Raw genomic sequence first — 19,196 nt, forward strand, 5'->3', positions numbered from 1 at the left:
CTCACACTATAAAGTGGTCCAGACTTACGTGGGAATTAAAAGACAAATCACTAAAATCAGCATATGTTCTATAACTAGCTCATGGTTTTTCGCTCCATGATATAGTACAATAACTTGTTTCTCTTCTCTCTAAATTATTATCTACATAATAAAAATAGAGAGTTTTATGAGGGCAAAATCTGAGTTGCAAAGTTTTATTTTAACATGCCAGTGTCTTTTCTACTTTTCTTTTCCCAACAGTGTTGCAGTCTGCCCCTTGGCCTGTGATGCAATTTGCAAATGAGTCCCTATGAAGTTCTCTCCACTGCTCCAATACAAGTGGAGAAAGGATAAAAGGCATTCCTACCAGTTGAAGTAGAGTAATATAAAGCCTTATTACTACACAATTTTTTCAAGCCATATTTACTTTTTATAATCATACAATGTGAAAAACACTCATTAATATCCAGACGAATCACTTTGGGATGTAGAAGGGAAAGCTCTGCTAGGCTCACCACCACCATCAATTAGGAGTCACTTAACACTCCAGTGGTCTTTCATTTTCTGGCATTTTTTCCTAAACATAAAGAAATGACAGTCACTCTGCTACGAAAGTGATGTTTGGGCTTCCTTCCAGGATAAATAAGAATTTCTTTTCCCTAAGAAGGCTGAGTGTAAAAACACTCAGCAGTAGAAATATTATCAATCAACATCATAAGTCAAAGATGTTTCATATTCAGAGACATTTTTCAGAATAGCAGATTTAAACCAAAATGTTGAAGAAGGAAAATCTGAAGAAATGAATTGCATAAATCTCATTAGAAAAAAGATGCCACAAAATAACTGGTCAGCCACATGAAGGGACAACTCTGCCAGCCATGCTGAATTTTACGATCAAGCTAGCAGAGGTTTTCCTTTGCTGTGCTCCTTTACTTATAAGAAAGCATAAGAATACTTTCTCAGTCTTAAATTTAAATATTTTATTATACAGGTAACACCTGTTGCTATGGGAAATAGAGAAAAAACACAAAAAAGAGAGTAAAACTCACTTCCATCACCCCAAGAGGTTCATTGGTAATGTTTTTAGCAAATTTAATAGCATTCTGAAATAGACATTTATAAGACAAAGTCCCCCAAAGGCATTTCAAATTTCCTAAAATCAGATTTATTTTATTTTTTAAAACAGTGAACTATGGATTAGGTATGAGGAAACAACATCCACATGTAAAGACTAACACAGCAAAGCTACTTATTCAAGTAGCTCATTATTTCATCTGACGACCACAACATCTGAACCCTCAGGAATAACAACCAGAAAGACACAACTTCTAAACTGAGTCCTCACACTTAGTAGCCTGAGAGCAACTGAGCAGGTTAATTCACTGCCTTAAATTTCCTATTACCACCAGCAGCCTAAAATATTTGCCAAAAGCGAACTTTGTATTAGAAAATCAGGCCCAGTGGTACCTGTTTTCTAAAGTTATTTTGCATAACCTTCAAAGGTATGCATGACAATAACAAAACACACACCTACATTCAAAGATAAACAAAATTACCTGAGCAAACGGAGTGACATTCCTGGTCATAAAGACTGAATGGATCTAAATAAAGACGTGAACTCTTGCCAAATTGTTCTATTTGTCTGAATGTTGGTGAAAATCTAACAGACTTTTTGAATGACCCTACCAAAATGATTCTAAGCTCAATCAGCAGAATAAAGTAAAAGTTTATTTAGAAAGAGGAAGCAAGAGTCTTAAACTGTTTATATTAAGTGTTCAACAACAAGGAACTGGTTAAATAATTGATACGCTCATGATATAATTTTATTCAACTAAACACACAAAAAACAAAATAGGGAATGGGTAGTCTTTGTTATGTTAATGGAAAGATTAGTGTAGGGCACATCTTGAGTTAATCTCTTTTGAGATATAAAAGATATTATACAAGTGACCAGAGCAAAGATGAGGGAAGAGGGATGTCAAGCCACATGAAGACTGCCCAGAAGCAGAAGCTGAAAAGACAAGGACCTTCCTCCAGCTGACAGAGAGAGAAAGCCTTCTCCTTGAGCCGGTGCTGTGGATTTGGACTTCTAGCCTCCTAAACTGTGAGAAAATAAATTCTTGTTTCTCAAAGCCATCCACTTGTGGTACTTCTGTTTTAGGAACACTAGATAAGTAAGACACTTTTATTTCTCCTGCTACATCTGCTAACTGCCACGGGACACACTACTCAGTTTTCACATTGGCAATTCCATTAAGGACTCGGGAATCATTCTCTGGCAGCCAAAAAGCTTTCTGCCCTCTTCTCAAACTAGTTAATTCCCTAAAGATGCTAATTAAGTAAACTCCAAGTTATTGTCACGCTCTCAAATAAATGTGCATGGTAAAGGCTGCACAGTAGAGACTCATGATAATGCTAACTCTCAAGACTGAACATGTTATGGGAATAAGAAAGCAAAGAAGGTTCTTTACATTATTTAAAATTTCCACAGTATCTGATGGATTAAGTCGTTCAGAGAAAAAGAAAAGTTGCTCTTACAAATTTTCCAATCAGATAATATCCCATAAAAAGATGCAGATACTCACACTTCTCATTAATAATGATTCTTCTTTAGCAAACGAAGTATTTTACAAGCCACTACTGAAAAAACCTTGCCTGAATAAAAAGAAATACATTGTTTCCAGGATCCAGTACTTATGTCATAAAAATTACATATGATTTAAATCCATAAATTAAGTAAGCTATCAGCCCCCTCCCTCCAAAACAAGCTTATTTAATGGAAAGGTTATTTTTAAAAGCCATGTTAGAGTTGGACCCATCTGTTGCTATATTTATAATTCAAGACAATTGTTATAAATCAATTCTACACACAGTTTAAGATTAGGAAAATTAATATGCAAAGATAAACATCAGTCACTTTGATTCTTTCCTGAATGTTTCCCGCATTTCCTTTTTGATAAGGATAAATATAAGGTACACACTAGCCAACCATGAAAGACATCACAAATAGAACAAAGACACCAAACACTGCATATTATCTTTTGGTATATATGTGTACATGAAAGAAATTGAACTTAAGTTACTGTTAATTTGTGAAGGAGGTAAATAGCACTTTTTTTGATGAATTAACATTAGCCTTTTTTAAAATGTTATTAAACAAAGAGAAAAAAGTGCTTTAAGGTCTGTATGATATGGCAGGAAGTTCTGAGCCAAAAAGCAAATACCATAATGGCAACAAATTAAAAAGCACAAGTAAGGGAGTTTTACCACTGGCATGAAGGAGTAAGGTCCTAAGAAATCAACCTTCCTGCATATAACAACTAAAAACTCTTGGGGAAAAAAAGAAAAAACAACTGGAACATATCCAAACACCTTGAGAGGCTGAGTTACTGGGACTGAGGGCTGGGACCCATGGTCCTGGGGGACATCTAGGTCAACTGGCTTCACATAGTTCATAAAGAAAATGTTCTACATCCTACTTTGATGAGTAGCCTTTGGGGTCTTAAAAGCTTCCGAGTGGCCATCTAAGATACATCCATTGGTCCCATCCTGTCCAGAGCAAAGGAAAATGAAGGAAACCAAAGATACAAGGAAAATATTAGTCCAAAGGATTAATGGACCACATGATTCACAGGCTCCACCAGCCTGGGCTCACAAGAACTAGATGGTACCTGGCTACCACCACCGACCACTCTGACAGGGGTGACAACAGAGGGTCCCGGACAGAGCAGGAGAAAAATGTAGAACAAAATCCAAATTCACAAAGAAGACCAGACTTAGACAGAGATTGATGGAATCCCTGAGTCTGTGGCCCCCAGACGTGCTGCTAACTCAGAAATGAAGCCACTCCCAAAGTCCACCTTTCAGTCAAAGATTAGACAAGGCCTATAAAACAAACAATAACACATGTGAGGAACATACTTCTTAGTTCAATCATGTATACAAGAACAAATGGGCAACACCTGCCCAAAAACAAAGACAAGAAGGCAGGAAGGGACAGGAAAGCCAGACGAACAGACATGGGGAAACCCAGGGTGGAAAGGAGGAGAGTGCTGACACATTGCAGGGGTTGCAACCAATGTCACAAAAAAATTTGTATATAAATTTTTGAATGAGAAACTAATTTGCTCTGTAAACTTTCACCTAAAGTGCCTGCGCATGTGCACACACACACACACGCAAAGGCACAACACGTCAAAAATGTAAAAAAAAAAATGACTTGAGGGCTCTGGAAAGTGAACAAAAAGAAGTAGATATTGGAGAGAAGTTGAGATTTGGAGACAGAACTGGCAGAGTGGATTTCTGGTGTTTTGTTTGTTTACTTTTGTTTTTTCTTTTTGCATTTTACACAAAGGGTAACAGAGGGTAACCATGCTCTTGGTTACAGGAGCATGGACCAGCCAAAACTCCAATATAAAGTCCCCCATGGGGTCACGATGATTCGGAATCTACCTGATGGCAACTAACAATGACAACAATCTTTCTGCTAGAAGAAGCCAGGGAAAGAAGCCTGGGGCAACCTGGACCAAAAGAGAGTGAACAAAGGACTCTGGAAGAAAAAAAGCCAGAGAAGGGGAACCTCACATTCAGTATATAAACTCAGCCCAAGTCTCTGGTTGACCATGAACCATGCATGTGCAAGGCAAATAAAAGTAGTCTGAGCTCAGATCGGAGTCACCACCTGCTGCAGACATGAAAGAGTTTGCATGTGAGTCTAACCAAGCAAACTGTCCTCTAAAACTAAAACAAAAATATCAGCACTCTTTCTATAGATATAACCAAACCAAGAATCTCCACAACAGAACATTCACAATGTTCAAGAAACAATCCAAAATTACTCAACATATGAAGAGCCAGAAAAACAAGACCCATTCTCAAGGGAAAAATAACCCATACATGTCAACACCCAGATAACCCAAATGTGGGCATTATCAGACAAGGACTTTACACAAGTTTTAATTACAACTATCTTCAATGAGATAAAGGAAAATAGGCTTGTAATGAAAGAAGAGATAGGAATCTCAACAGATAAATCATAAATATAAAAACGAATGGAATGAAAATACTGAACCAAAAAATATACAAAATTTAAAAATTCACTAGATGACCTTAATAACAGAATAATGATGACAGAGGAAAGAGTCAAAGAGCTGGCATATCAACAGAAATTATCCAATTTGAAGAAAAGATAGAAAAAAACTGCAACAGGAACCTCTTGAACAACATCAAAAGGTCTCCTACATATGGGGAACTAGAGTCCAAGAAAGAGAGGCAAGATAATATGGAACAGAAAAAAGATTTGAATAATGGCTAAAAATCTCCCAAATACGCCCCAAAAAATCCAGTGCCATCGAACAGAAAAAAGATTTGAATAATGGCTAAAAATCTCCCAAATACAGTGAAAGACAAATTTAGAGATTCAAGAGGCTCAACTAACCCCAACAGGAGAATTACAATGAAAATCATGGCTAAGTACAGCATAGTCAAACTGCTGAAAAACTAATGGCAAAGAAATTTTTGAAAGTAGCCAGAGAAAAATAACACAAGGGAATTATAATTTGACTCTGACTCTGACTGCAGAGTTCTCATCAGAAACTATGGAAGTGAGAAGACAATGGAATTATTTCAAAATGCTGAAAGAAAAAAAAAAACAGAATTTTATATCCAGCTAAAATACCCTACACGAATGAAGGCAAAATTAAAAACATTTTCACGTACAGGAAAACGAAGACAATCAGTTGCCATCACACCAGCACAACAAGAAATACTAATGTTCTTCAGGCTGATAGAAAATGATACCAAAAAGAAATTTGGATCTTTGGGAATAAAGAGTATTGGAAATGGTAAAAATCTGGGTAAATAAAAGAGAAATTTTTCCCTTAATTTCTTAAAATACATATAATTTAAATCAAAATTATAACACTACAGTATTTATAATAAATGCAGACGCAATACACATGCCATCTATAGCATAAATGGTGCTGGGGACTGGACTACATGGTTGTAAGAGTTCTACGATCCATGTGAAGTGATATATAATATGAACACTAAGTAGACTGTGAAAAGTTATATATTGAAATTTCTAAAACAACCACTAAAAAATAATGCAAAGACTCAGAGTTAAAAAGCCAATAGGGAAATTAATATGGAATTATTTTAAATAACCCAAAAAAGGCAGGAAAGAGGAGAGCAGAGGAATAGAAATCAGAGGGAACAAAGAACAAATTTTAAAGTGACAGACCTAAATACAACCATATCAATAATTACATTAAATACTAATGGACTAAACATCCCAATTAAAAGGCAGAGTTACCAGAATGAATTAAAAAGCAAGACCCATCTATATGCTACCTATAAAACTCACTTTATATATAAAGATGCAGATAGGTTGAGAGTAAATGGAGGTTGACAGTAAATGGGAAGAAAAGGATATACCAGGTAAACATGAAAAATATAAGGAGGCTGGAATGACTGTATTAATATCTCACAAGGTAGATGTAAAATAAGAGCACTACAAAAAATAAAGAGAAACATTTCATAACGATAAAGGAGTCAATTCATGAGAAAAACAAAACAATCATAAATGTGTATGTGCCCAATAACACAGCCTCAAAACACACGATATAAAAATTGATAGAATTAAAGGGAGAAACACCATTCTACAATCACAGTAAATTTTAATGCTCCTCTCTTAAAAACTGAAAGAGTTAAACAAAAAATCAGTAAAGACAAAGTATCTGAACAATACTAATTGATATTTATAGATCAAACCATATACTACAAAATTTATACTTTTCAAGTGAACATAGTATGTCCAGCGGGGCAGACACTATGCTGAGCCATAAAGCAAGTTTCAGTAAATTTAAAAGGACTGAAATCATATCCAAATCTCTAATTACAGAAGAATTAGAAATTAATAACAATAAGAGATCTAGGTAAATCCTAAACATCTGGAAATTAAACAACACACTTCTAAATAATCCATGGGTCAAGGAAAAATATTGCAGGGGAAATTAGAACATTTTTCTAAGAGCGATAATGAAAATACAACATGCAATCCATGAAATGCAGCTAAAGTAGTGCTTAGAAGATAATTTAGATCTTTATATGCTTATATAGAAAAGAAAAAAAAAAGGTGAAAATCAATGATCCAGAGAAGGCCATATCTATCTATACATCACTAGCTGAACTTGAGTCCTTCAGACCCACAGAGGAGATAAGAAGGCCCAGGAGAAAGCAAAAACGGGCAGACTTGTAAACTGCTTGAACTTTAAGTATGTTCCCCAACCTACTTGGCAAACGATTTCCACCTGAGCAATCACTGGCTGACCACTAAGCTATGCTGGCCCGGGGCAATCTCTAGGGAGCTAGGCTGAAATTGTTTTAAAGAGCTAAAAAAGAAGAAAAAATCAATAGCTTAAGGCTTCACCTCAAGAAGCTGGAAAAAGAAGAGCAAAGTAAACCCTAAGTAAGTAAAGGGAAGGAAATAATAAAAAAGCAGAAGTCAGTAAAATAGAAAACAGCAAACAATATAGAAAACTTAACTAAGCCAACAGCTGGCTTTTTGAAAAGATCACAACATTGGTAACCCCCAGCTAAAGTGATCAAGGAAAAAAGAAAACACAAATCACCAACATCAGCAATGAAACGGAGTTATCCCTACAGATTCTGTATTAGTAAAAGGATAATAAAAAACACAGATACAGCTTAGTTATAAGCAATCTTTTTGAAAATTCAGTGCTGAATTTTCAAAAAAAAAAAAAAAACTCGTGCCGAATAATCACCCCAAAAGAGTTGTGCCCACAACTCTAATATTTATCTCTTCAGCACCATCAAGAGCTGTGCTTTTAAAAGTATGCTTTAATATAGGCACACTCATACTTTGGACTGAGGTGAAGCCAAGTATCTTCCCCCATTTCACCAAATCATTCTGAACCAGTTTTTAAAGTGGCAGATGAGAAATCCATATAACTACCTAGATTTGAGCTAGCTTTACTAAACAGTTTCTATCTCCTCTAACGTGCCTTTAGCAATTTCTGCTTTTTAAAAAACTTCTTGTATTCACATATGCTCCAATCTCCAGCTCTCAAAATAAATGAAAAGATGATTTTTAAAAGCCATTTCTATAAAAATTATAGGCAGAGAAATAATGTCCTATAATGTATTTAATGATAATCAAGAGACAACATTCAAGTATTGAGAATATGGCTAGAAGGTTCTCCTAACACAGGAAACACTGTTCAGCTCTCTCCCTCATTTAACAAAACTATATTAGAAATACAAAAATTCTAATTATGAATAAGTTGTTCAGATTTGACCATTAAGGTGTTTTCTTACTTGACTACTTTAAAAATAATTCTCAAACAGTGAGGCTAAGTGGTCTTCTTCATGGTATCAAGTTCCATATCGGCCACGTATTATCTCATCTAAAGAGTCAGAGTGGGAAGAATGCTACTTGTATGTCTCGTATGGCTTATTACTATCTGAACATCCTATAGCCACCAGGGACCCTCATCTTCATAGCTGCAGCAAACATTTTGAAACAGGAATCAAACCAAATGGTGCTTTGTGGAAGGATTTTAATGATTAGAATAATAAGATTTCCCATAAAAAGAGAACTTACATATTCAAGATGTCAAAAATGACTTTAAAGAAATATTTATCAGACTTAATATTATCAAAAGAAAAAGACAAGTGTCAATTAAAAAACAATTCCTTAAACATAAATAAAAAATAACCTGTAGCAGAGCCAAAGAAGCCATTATGAACGGCTATATAAATAGGCATTTAATGATTTTTCCAATGCTATATTATCGATCTAACAGACCCTCTGTTTCTGCTGAAATGCATAAATAGTTTGTATAACATAACATAAATAGGATCTGCAGCACATTAGATACCCCGGGTCCCTCTCATCATTAGAATCACTACCATAAAAAAGAAATTTTACATTGCCTTTCAATGAAACATCTGCATAATTCTAGAAATCACAGCGAAAGACCGAGACATTAAACAAACCCATTACCTGTCAAAAGGCATTTCTAACTTATAACATCATGAATATCATTTACTCAATTCAAAAAATATTTAACATATACTTACTAATGTCAGACACTGCTACTCTGGGTGCTGAAAACACAATGGTGAACAAAACAGATGTGGACCCTGCCCTCAAAGAGTTTACATACAGTCTATCTAGGAAGACAGCCAAACAGGCTATGTAAGTAAAGGATGCTATGCAAGCAGAGAGAACGGGATCTGATCCCCTACAATGGGAGCCAGAGAAGACACCTAGATGAACTGATGTGTAAGTTGACATGAGAAAGACAGACATAAGCAAACTCTGGAGGGAGGGGATAGTTGAGTAAAATAAAAGATGGCTTTCACAGCTGGACTAAACCAAAAGCAAAGAAGTTTCCTGAATAAACTGAATGCTTCGAAGGCCAGTGTAGCAGGGGCAGGGGTTTGGGGAACATGGTTTCAGGGAACATTTAAGTCAATTGGCATAATAAAATCTATTAAGGAAACATTCTGCATCCCACTTTGGAGAGTGGTGTCTGGGGTCTTAAACACTAGGCAAGCGGCCATCTAACATGCATCAATTGGTCTCAACCCAACTGGAGCAAAAGAGATTGAAGAACACCAAGGACACAAGGTAATTATGAGCCCAAGAGACAGAAAGGGCCACAGAGACTACCTCAGCCCGAGACCAGAAGAACTAGATGGTGCCGGCTACAACTGATGACTGCCCTGACAGGGAACACAGGAGAGAACCCCTGAGGGAGCAGGAGAGCAGTGGGATGCGGACCCCAAATTCTCATAAAAAGACCAGACTTAACGGTCTAAGACTAAAAGGACCCCGGTGGTCATGGCCCCTATACCTTCTGTTAGCCCAGGACAGGAACCATTCCCAAAGCCAACTCTTCAGACAGGGATTGGACTGGACAATGGGACAGAAAAAGATGCTGGTGAAGAATAAGCTTCTTGGATCAAGTAGACACTTGAAACTATGTTGGCATCTCCTATCTGGAGGAGAGATGAGAGGGCAGAGGGGGTCAGAAGCTGATGGAATGGACAAGAAAGAGAGAGAGTGGAAGCAAAGAGCGGGCTGTCTCATTAGGAGGACAGCAATTAGGAGTACCTAGCAAGGTGTATATAAATTTTTGTATGAGAGACTGACTTGATTTGTAAACTTTCACTTAAAGCACAATAAAAATTAGAAAAAAAAAAAAAAAGATGGCTTCAGGCAAAGGAAACAGTATAGTCATAGGCTCAGTACGTGCAGATGGCCAGATTAAGAATTGTCTTTTGTGGAAGAAAAGAAACTACAGTGGAAAATTAACCTTTTCTCGCAAAGCATATCTATCAAAACAGAAGTCTTCTACTTCTTTAAAAAGGAAGAACAAAGAAGAATTGATGCATTTGAATTACAGCATTGGTGAAGAATACTGAATATACCATGAATTGCCAGAAGAATGAACAAATCTGTCTTGGAAGAAGTAGAGGCAGGGTGTTCTTTAGAAGCCACGATGTGAGACTTTGTCTCTCTTACTTTGGACATGTCAGGAGGGGCCAATCCCTGGAGAAGGATAGATATCATGCTTGGTGAAATAGAGAGTCAGCAAAAAAAAAAGGAAGACCCTCGACGAGATGGACTGACACGGTGGCTGCAACAATGGGCTCAAGCGTAGCAATGAGAATGAGGATGGAGCAAAACCAGGCAGTGTTTCATTCTGTTTAACATAGGGTCACATAAGTGTAAACCAAATAGATGGCACCTAACCACATAATATCTAATTCTTAATTTAGGAAAAAAAAAAGGTAAAAAGGTCATGATTTCATCTTGGCCTATTCTCCACGTTACCCATTCCAACACACATTTATTTACTCTAGCACGATGTGTACCAGGCATTACAGAAGGGTTCAATGGTGGACGAAAAGAACCCACTATTGCCCTCAGGGAGGCAACACAAATAAGCAACCAATCAAGTACAATGGAGTGTTTCTGTGGCTACAGATGATTCTGAAAAGTAGCTCCCTGATTCCAGTTATCAATGAACAAAATAATACTTAGCTTAAAAGCTACTGTTTGACAAATCTTTCAATAAGAAGGAGAAATCATTATTTGACATCAAATATGGTGTAATAAAAACATTAAAAGAAACTCTGACATCCCATATACGCAAAAACGAATTATGCTTCCATTTTCAAATTATTACTACTAACCAGTGTTTTGTAGACTTCAAAGCCCCTTTACATTCTCATTTTTACTGTTCACAGCAAGGGAGGCCGAGCAGCTATTTTAATAATTACCTACCATTTGTCAGGCACTGACTGTGCAGTGCCAGGCTCTTTGCTGCAAACTTAACATCCATGATCTCATTTCATTCTCACAACAATCCTGCAAATTATTACCATCTCCATCTCACAAATGAGGAATCTGCAACTTAGAGAGTTTATATAACTTGCCCAAATACACATGACTGACAAATGGCGGAGCCAGTTAGTCCCCATGTGAGTCTGATGTTAAAGCCTGCAGGTTTCCTTCCATCCCACTGCAATGCTTCAATGTCACCCCAGCGCAGCCTTCAAGGGAGCTGAAGAGTGGACACTGAGCACTAACTTGCTCTAACTCACACCGGGTAAGCAGAGGAGGCAGACTAGGGTGCAGGTCAGGAGTTCTAATTTAGTTCAGGGTTCATTCAGCCATACTGAACCAATTGATGCTACCTTTAGCTCTTTAGTAATTCAATCTGGTTGGATTCTACGCAAGCTGTCTTTCTAAGGATTGTGGGGAATGGTCTACCTCAACAGAAATAAATCTAAGCAAAAAGAGAAGAATTTAGCAAGCATCATCATCACACCCTGCATCCAACACTATTCTTGGTGTCATGTTCTCCTGAAGTACATTTCACACTGAAATCTACTATTAAATTAACAACAAAAATTCAAAGCTATACCAACCTTCATTACACATAATCTCATATAACCCTCACAATCCTAAAAGGTCGTTACTACTATCTCCAGTTTATACAGATAATCAGATGCTTAAAAAGGTTAATTAACTTGCCCAAGGTCATGCAACTATAAGTAGGACTGAAGTGTGATTCCAGAGCCAATGTTTTTAAACTCTACAACACAGCCTGTATTCCTGCAATGGTCATATAATTAACTGGAAATACTGACATTTTCTGATCTGACTTTGTATACTATTTGTAGAAGTTTTCATACATATAGCAAAATCTGTGAAAGCTGGAACCTGTGTAAGACGGAAAACTGTCAGAGAAGAAAAACTCAAATATTTTCTACTAACAGTGATAGAAAAGTTTAAGGCTGTACTCTGCCAAAGGTGGGAAACTGGTGAGACCTGGAAAGACAACGCAGTCCTGTTGAGTTCCAGCTCTCCCAGGTTTCACTGTAATTAGTCATATAGTTACATTACCTGAATTACATAGTCTTAGAGTATGGTACTTTGTTAATTAAAAAAATTAATAAGACACATTACTTAAAATTTTCACACCTTTTACATTATTAAGCATCAGGGGACTTAAAATTTATTTGACTATGTAGCTTAACGATTCCTCATTATCAGTATTTATTCATTAGTTTTTCATCCTAAGAAAATACAACATTTTGTGATGGTTAATATCAAAATTATTTAAAGTCCAACAAGGGATATGGTGCTCCCTCTTCTTAAAATGTTATTTTTAAAAGCAAAAAAATATCTCTCAGCTTATTTGTTTGTAAAACAAGTATTTGAAACAAGTTTAATGGAGCACATAAATGACAAGAAGTTACAAATAAACGGGGGACGTACAGAGATGAACAGGCCAATGTAGGTATTTTTGGTGTCTTCCATCCCTCTCAATGTGCTACTTCTAATTCTCAGAATAAAAACTTAAACTTTGCCAATTTGCAACTTGTTTAAGAAAAAGTGCAACGGAAAAGGAACAAAATGGAGGTAAGCGAAAAAATACATATTTATTTTAGTATATCTAACAAATCAATAAATTTCTCTTTTCTCCTCATCTATACGTGATACTAATTGTTTCTTTTACTTCAAAGGCAAGCTAAAAACAAAACAAAACAGGAAGCAATGTTTGTGAATCAACTGATTGAATCCACAGCTTTTAGACTTGGGGGGAGGGATCAAGCTTCCATTTTAGTTAATATGCAAAATAAATGTCCAAAACACTTACCGATTTGTACTTGTTCAGGCTGGCTGAGAGAAACAAACGCTGATGTGTCATCAATCCAGGATATCTGAATGTTACCTGTAATATTGAAATCAAAAGCAAAGTGAGCATCTGATCCTTTAGATAGCTATCCAATTTAATTTGTATCTCTGACACGTTATTAGTCCAGGCTATAATTTAAAGAGAGATGAGGTGCTGGTTTAAAATCTCATCAGGATGTCAGCACTACAGAGAGTTAGTCTATTAAAACGTAAATCTACCATAGGAGTTATTCAGCTCAAAACTTCAAGAACAGATAAACTGGGGTGGGACTGGGAGGTAAAAGGGGGAAAAAAAAACCCATTGCTGTCAAGTCAATTCTGACTCACAGAGACCCTGTAGGACAGAGAACTGCCCCATACGGTTTCAAAGGAGCAGCTGGTGGATTCGAACTGCCGACTTTTTGGTAAGCAGCCAAGCTCTTAACCACTGAACCACCAGGGCTACATAGGTAATAAAAAAAAAAAAAAAAATTTTTTTTAATAGCTAACGTTTATTGAGTAGCTACCATATGCCTTCTGACATTTAATCCTCATGACATGCCCATGAAATAGGTATTGTTTTTATTATTATCTCCAATGAGGAAACAAAGGTACAGAGACGTTCCTTGCCCAAGTCACACATTAATTTTCTTTTTAATTAAACTGAAAAAAAATTCTACTCTGGGCATTTTACTTAATTTAGCCAATTAAAGCCTGACTACATATGGATAAGGAGCTTAACAATACAAGTTGAGAAACTGCAACAGTAACAAAAGCTTTCACAAGAAAGAAGCCTTGATATTGAAATGCACTTCTATAGACGGATTTAAATTAAAAACCAGGACTAAGATTTCAGAGCCGCCTAGACTCTCTTCAAAGATTACAGCAACTTTCCAGAAATATACCTGTCCTTACTTGCTTTTCTAAAAATTAGATGTGTAAAGTTTTTCAATTAAAAAAGTTAATACGTGCTTATTTGAGAAAATACAGAAAAGCCAAAAGAAGAGAAAAATCCTATCCAAGACATTCAATGGTAATTGCATGATACTTCCTTCCAGCCTGATTTCTATACATTAAAAAAAAAAAATTCTCGTTGCAGTTGATCAGACTCTGACTCATAGCGCCCCTCTAGGACAGAGCAGAACTGCACCACAGGGTTTCCAAGGCTGTAATCCTTACGGAAGCAGGCTGCTTCATCTTCCTCCCTTGGAGTGTCAGGTGGGTTTGAACCACCGACCTTTCTGTTAGCAGCTGAGCATTTAACCACTGAGCCACCAAGGCTCCTTATTTCTACACACAGGTTTTTAGAAATAGTATTACACTATTAAACAACGAAGGAAGCATCAAAAGAAGATGGAAGGAATACACAGAATCATTATACCAAAAAGAATTAGTCGATGTTCAACCATTTCAAGAGGTAGCATATGATCAGGAACCGATGTTACTGAAGGAAGAAGTCCAAGCTGCTCTGAAAGCACCAGCAAAAAACAAGGCTCCGGGAATTGATGGAATATCAATCAAGATGTTTCAACAAATAGATGCAGCGCTGGAGGTGCTCACTCATCTATGCCAAGAAATATGGAAGACAGCTTTCTGGCCAAGTGACTGGAAGAGATCCATATTTATGCCTATTCCCAAGAAAGGTGATCAAACCGAATGCAGAAATTATAGAACAGTATCACTAATATCACACGCAAGCAAAATTCTGCTGAAGATCATTCAAACACAGCTGCAGCAGTATATCAACAGAGACCTGCCAGAAACTCAGGCTGGTTTCAGAGGAGGACGTGGAACCACAGATATCACTGCTGATGTCAGTTGGATCCTGGCTGAAAGCAGAGAATACCAGAAGGATGTTTACCTCTGTTTTATTAACTATGCAAAGGCATTCGACTGTGTGGATCATAACAAATTATGGATAACATTGTAAAGAATGGGAATTCCAGAACCCTTAATTGTGCTCATGAAGAAACTTTACATAGATCAAGAGGCAGTTGTTCAGACAGAACAAGACGATACTGAATGGTTTAAAGTCAGAAAAGGTGTGCGTCAGGGTTGTATCCTTTCACCATACCTATTCAATCTGTATGCTGAGCAAATCATCCGAGAAGCTGGACTATATGAAGAAGAACGGGGCATCAGGATTGGAGGAAGACTCATTAACAGCTCACGTTATGCAGATGACACAACCCTGCTTGCTGAAAGTGAAGAGGACTTGAAGCACTTACTAATGAAGATCAAAGACCACGGCCTTCAGTAGGATTACACCTCAACACAAAGAAAACAGAAATCCTCACACCTGGACCAATAAGCAACATCATGATAAATGGAGAAAAGATTGAAGTTGTCCAGGATTTCATTTTACTTGGATCCACAATCAACAGCCATGGAAGCAGCAGTCAAGAAATCAAAAGACACATTGCATTGGGTAAATCTGCTGCAAAGGACCTCTTTAAAGTGTTGAAGGGCAAAGATGTCACCCTGAAGACTAAGGTGAGCCTGACCTAACCCATGGTGTTTTCAATCACATCATATGCATGTGAAAGCTGGACAATGAATAAGGAAGACTGAAGAAGAATTGACGCCTTTGAATTGTGGTATTGGTGAAGAATATTGAATATACCATGGACAGCCAAAAGAATGAACAAATCTGTCTTGGAAGAAGTGCAACCAGAATGCTCCTTAGAAGCAAGGTTGGCGAGACTGTGTCTTACATACTTTGGACATGTTGTCAGGAGGGATCAGCCCCTGGAGAAGGACATCATACTTGGCAGAGCACAGGGTCAGCGGAAAAGAGGAAGACCCTCAACAAGGTGCATTGACACAGTGGCTGCAACAATGAGCTCAAGCATAACAACGATTGTAAGGATGGTGCAGGACCAGGCAGTGTTTCGTTCTGTCGTGCATAGGGTTGCTGAGTTGGAACCGAGTCAACGGCACCTAACAACAATTAGTTATATAGAAATCTTTATATCTGCTTTTTACTCTACATGTTAAAGTTTAAGTACTTTACCATCTTTTATAAACTCTTTCAATATTTTCAGAATGGCTACATACTAGTCCATTGAGGACATATGTCATTAAATACCCTTATTATTGGTTTTTTGCCACCTTCACTTTTTCAAAGAATTTCCAAAGGGAACAGTTCAGAAATGACATCGTTAAAATAAGGAGGTATCATGGGGGCTTATAATGAGAATGGTCTTCATAAAGCCTAATGTGAAGACTAATTAATTTAACCTAATCGCCTGACCTGATAAAAAGGAAGAATTGTCCTCCCTCACATGGATCACAGACATTTGTATGCTCAAACACCTGTGTGTGGTCAGCTTTGATTATCTAATATCAGGCAGAGGCCAGCTGCCCTTATGAAATAAACATTTTCTCTGAATTCAATCTTTTCAGCCTAGACTTATTTTCCCTGGTCAGTAGTAAAAGCAGTGATAGTAACTATATCTTAATTTCCATGGCTTACTAGCAGCCTACCCTCAGGTGCCATTAAAAGTTACTCAGATTATCTAGTACAAAGACAGCACTATATTAAAGAAGTGCACTATACCAAAGAAACAACAAAAAAAAATGAGTGAGATTAAAACCTCGGGTATCTCTGACCACCTAAGACAAAAGAAAAGAAAAGCAAAATCCTAAAAGTATATCTGTGTTGTGATTTACTTACCAAAGGCACTGAAAAGCTGGTAAAGGTCGCTGGTTTTCCATTCTTTGGGAAAGGTCACATGGAGAACATGATCGCGCTTAGGTTGCACTGTAAGACAAATTTTTGAGGAAAAGTTTATAGCTGAAAATGGATATGTGGGCTGAATTGTGTCCCCACAAAAGGTATATATGTTTAAGTCCTAACTCCTGATACCTGTGAATATGACTGTCTTAGTCATCTAGTGCTGCTATAACAGAAATACTACAAGTGGATGGCTTTAACAAAGAGAAATATATATCTTCACAGTAAAGTAGGCTAAAGGTCCAAATTCAGGGCATCAGCTCCAGGGGAAGTCTTTCTCTCTCTCTCTGTTGGTCTTCTCATCAGTATTCCCCCAGACTAGGGGCTTCTCTGTGCAGGGACCCCAGGTCCAAAGGACACGCTCTGCTCCTGGTACTTTTTCTTAGTGGTATGAGGTCCCCAACTTTCTACTTGCTTCCCTTTCCTTTTTATCTCTTGAGAGATAGAGGTGGTGCAGACCACACCCCAGGGAAATTCCCTTTACACTGGATCAGAAATGTGACCTGGTTAAGGGTGTTACAATTCCATCCTAATCCTCTTTAACATAAAATTACAATCACAATATGGAATACAACTACACAATACTGGAAATCATGACCCAACCAAGGTGACATATATTTTTGCAGGGACACAATTCAATCCATGACAGTGACCTTATTTGGAAATAGGGTCTTATCAGATGTTAACAAATTAAGATGAGGCCATACTAGATTAGGGTGGCCCTTATCTAATGGTTGATGTCCTTATATAAAAGGAGGGATATTTGAAGACACACAGAAACACAAAAAGGGAGAGAATACCACGTGAAGAGGAGGCAAAGACTGGAGTGATGCATCTACAAGTCAAAGAACACCAGAGACTGCCGACAACTGCCAGAATCTAGAAGAAAGGCACAGATTCTCCCTCAGAGCCTTCAGAAGTAACTCACCTTTAAGCCTCCAGAACTGTGAGAAAATAAATGTCTTGTTCTTTATAGCCACCCAGCTTCTGGTACTTTGTTATGGTAGTTGAGAGAAACGAATACAGGCCTGGGTACCAGAAAGTGGGGTGCTGCTGTAACAAATACCTAACAATGTAGAAGTGGCTTTAGAACTGGATAATGGGTAGAGGCTGGGATAATTTAAGGCACATTATAGACAAAGTCTAGACTGCCTTGAACAGAATGTTGCTAGAAATATGAATATTAAAGATGATTCTGGTGAGGTCTCAGACAGAAAGGAGGAACACGTTTTTGGAAAGTGGGGGAAAGGCAACCCTTTTCCTAAGTGGCAGAGAACTTGTTTGAATTTTTTTTTTTTATTGTTGTGTGCAAAGCAGAACCTGTAAGCAATGTGCTTGGATATTTAGCTGAGAAGATTGCCAAGCTAAGTGTTAGAGGTGTGGCCTGGTTTCTCCTTGTTGCTTATAGAAGAAAGAGATAAGCTGAGGAACTATTAAGCAAAAAGAACCAGAGCTTGAAGGTTAGGAAAATTCTCGGCCTATTTGTACTGCAGATGAGAAAGGATGCTCTGCAAAGAACACTAAGGGTGTGGCTGGACAAAGTTGGCTGGAGAGATTAGACTCTGAGCATGGATCCTATCAACCCTCTCAGCAGAAAACACTGCTGGCCTGAAGTGAAGGGGCACAGGCCCCTTATCATCCAGTCAATTCTGACTCATAGTGAGCCTATAGGACAGAGTAGGCCTGCCCCACAGGTTTCCAAGGCTGTAAATCTTTACGGAAGCAAATCTTTCTCCTGAGGAGTGGCAGGCTGGTAAGTCTGAACCACCAATCTTTCGGTTAGCAGCCGAGTGCTTAACCACTGCACCACCAGGGTTCCCTGACGGTGGGCAAAGATTGGATAAAATGAACAAAGGTTGTTGGACTTCTGAAATCCTACAGGCAGGAAATGGGCTGACAGAGCTACTTAGCTGCAAATATGTTATTCTTCAAGAAAAGGGAAGAATGACTCCAAGGTAGCTCAGAGGCTAGTGGGACTGCCGCTATCACCACAGGTTCAGAGGGAGCGGGCCTGAGGGCAGGGCCACTGCCTCCTCAGTTCAAGAGCAGGGCCGCCTCCTCCGTTACAGCGGCCCTAGGAAATTAACACAGTGATCAAGTAAACCAGTGGTTCTCTGATGAAACTACACCCAAACCAGCTCGGGGAACTGTATCATTGTCACATGATTACCAAAAAACTCCTACAGGTATTCTTAGGGTTGACAGGACTCTGGCATCACAGCCTAGTTCTAATCTTGAATCCACAATTCAAACCCTAGCAATTTC

At 37.8% G+C, this 19,196-nt stretch overlaps 1 protein-coding gene across 7 annotated transcripts in view; it reads right to left on the reverse strand.

Annotated features, from left to right (window-relative positions):
* PARN (poly(A)-specific ribonuclease) overlaps positions 1 to 19,196 on the reverse strand; it is a 183,642-nt gene that overhangs the window by 105,620 nt on the left and 58,826 nt on the right. For all 7 annotated transcript variants that reach the window (XM_064295616.1, XM_064295615.1, XM_064295618.1 and 4 more), the window contains 2 exons: positions 16,872 to 16,958; positions 13,179 to 13,253 (listed from right to left, as the gene is read on the reverse strand). In XM_064295616.1, the coding sequence (XP_064151686.1) occupies positions 13,179 to 13,253; positions 16,872 to 16,958 (162 nt within the window). The remainder of the gene's footprint in view (positions 1 to 13,178; positions 13,254 to 16,871; positions 16,959 to 19,196) is intronic.

The sequence above is a fragment of the Loxodonta africana genome, chromosome 12 (genome assembly GCF_030014295.1).
Source record: "Loxodonta africana isolate mLoxAfr1 chromosome 12, mLoxAfr1.hap2, whole genome shotgun sequence".
Taxonomy (NCBI): Eukaryota; Metazoa; Chordata; class Mammalia; order Proboscidea; family Elephantidae; genus Loxodonta; species Loxodonta africana.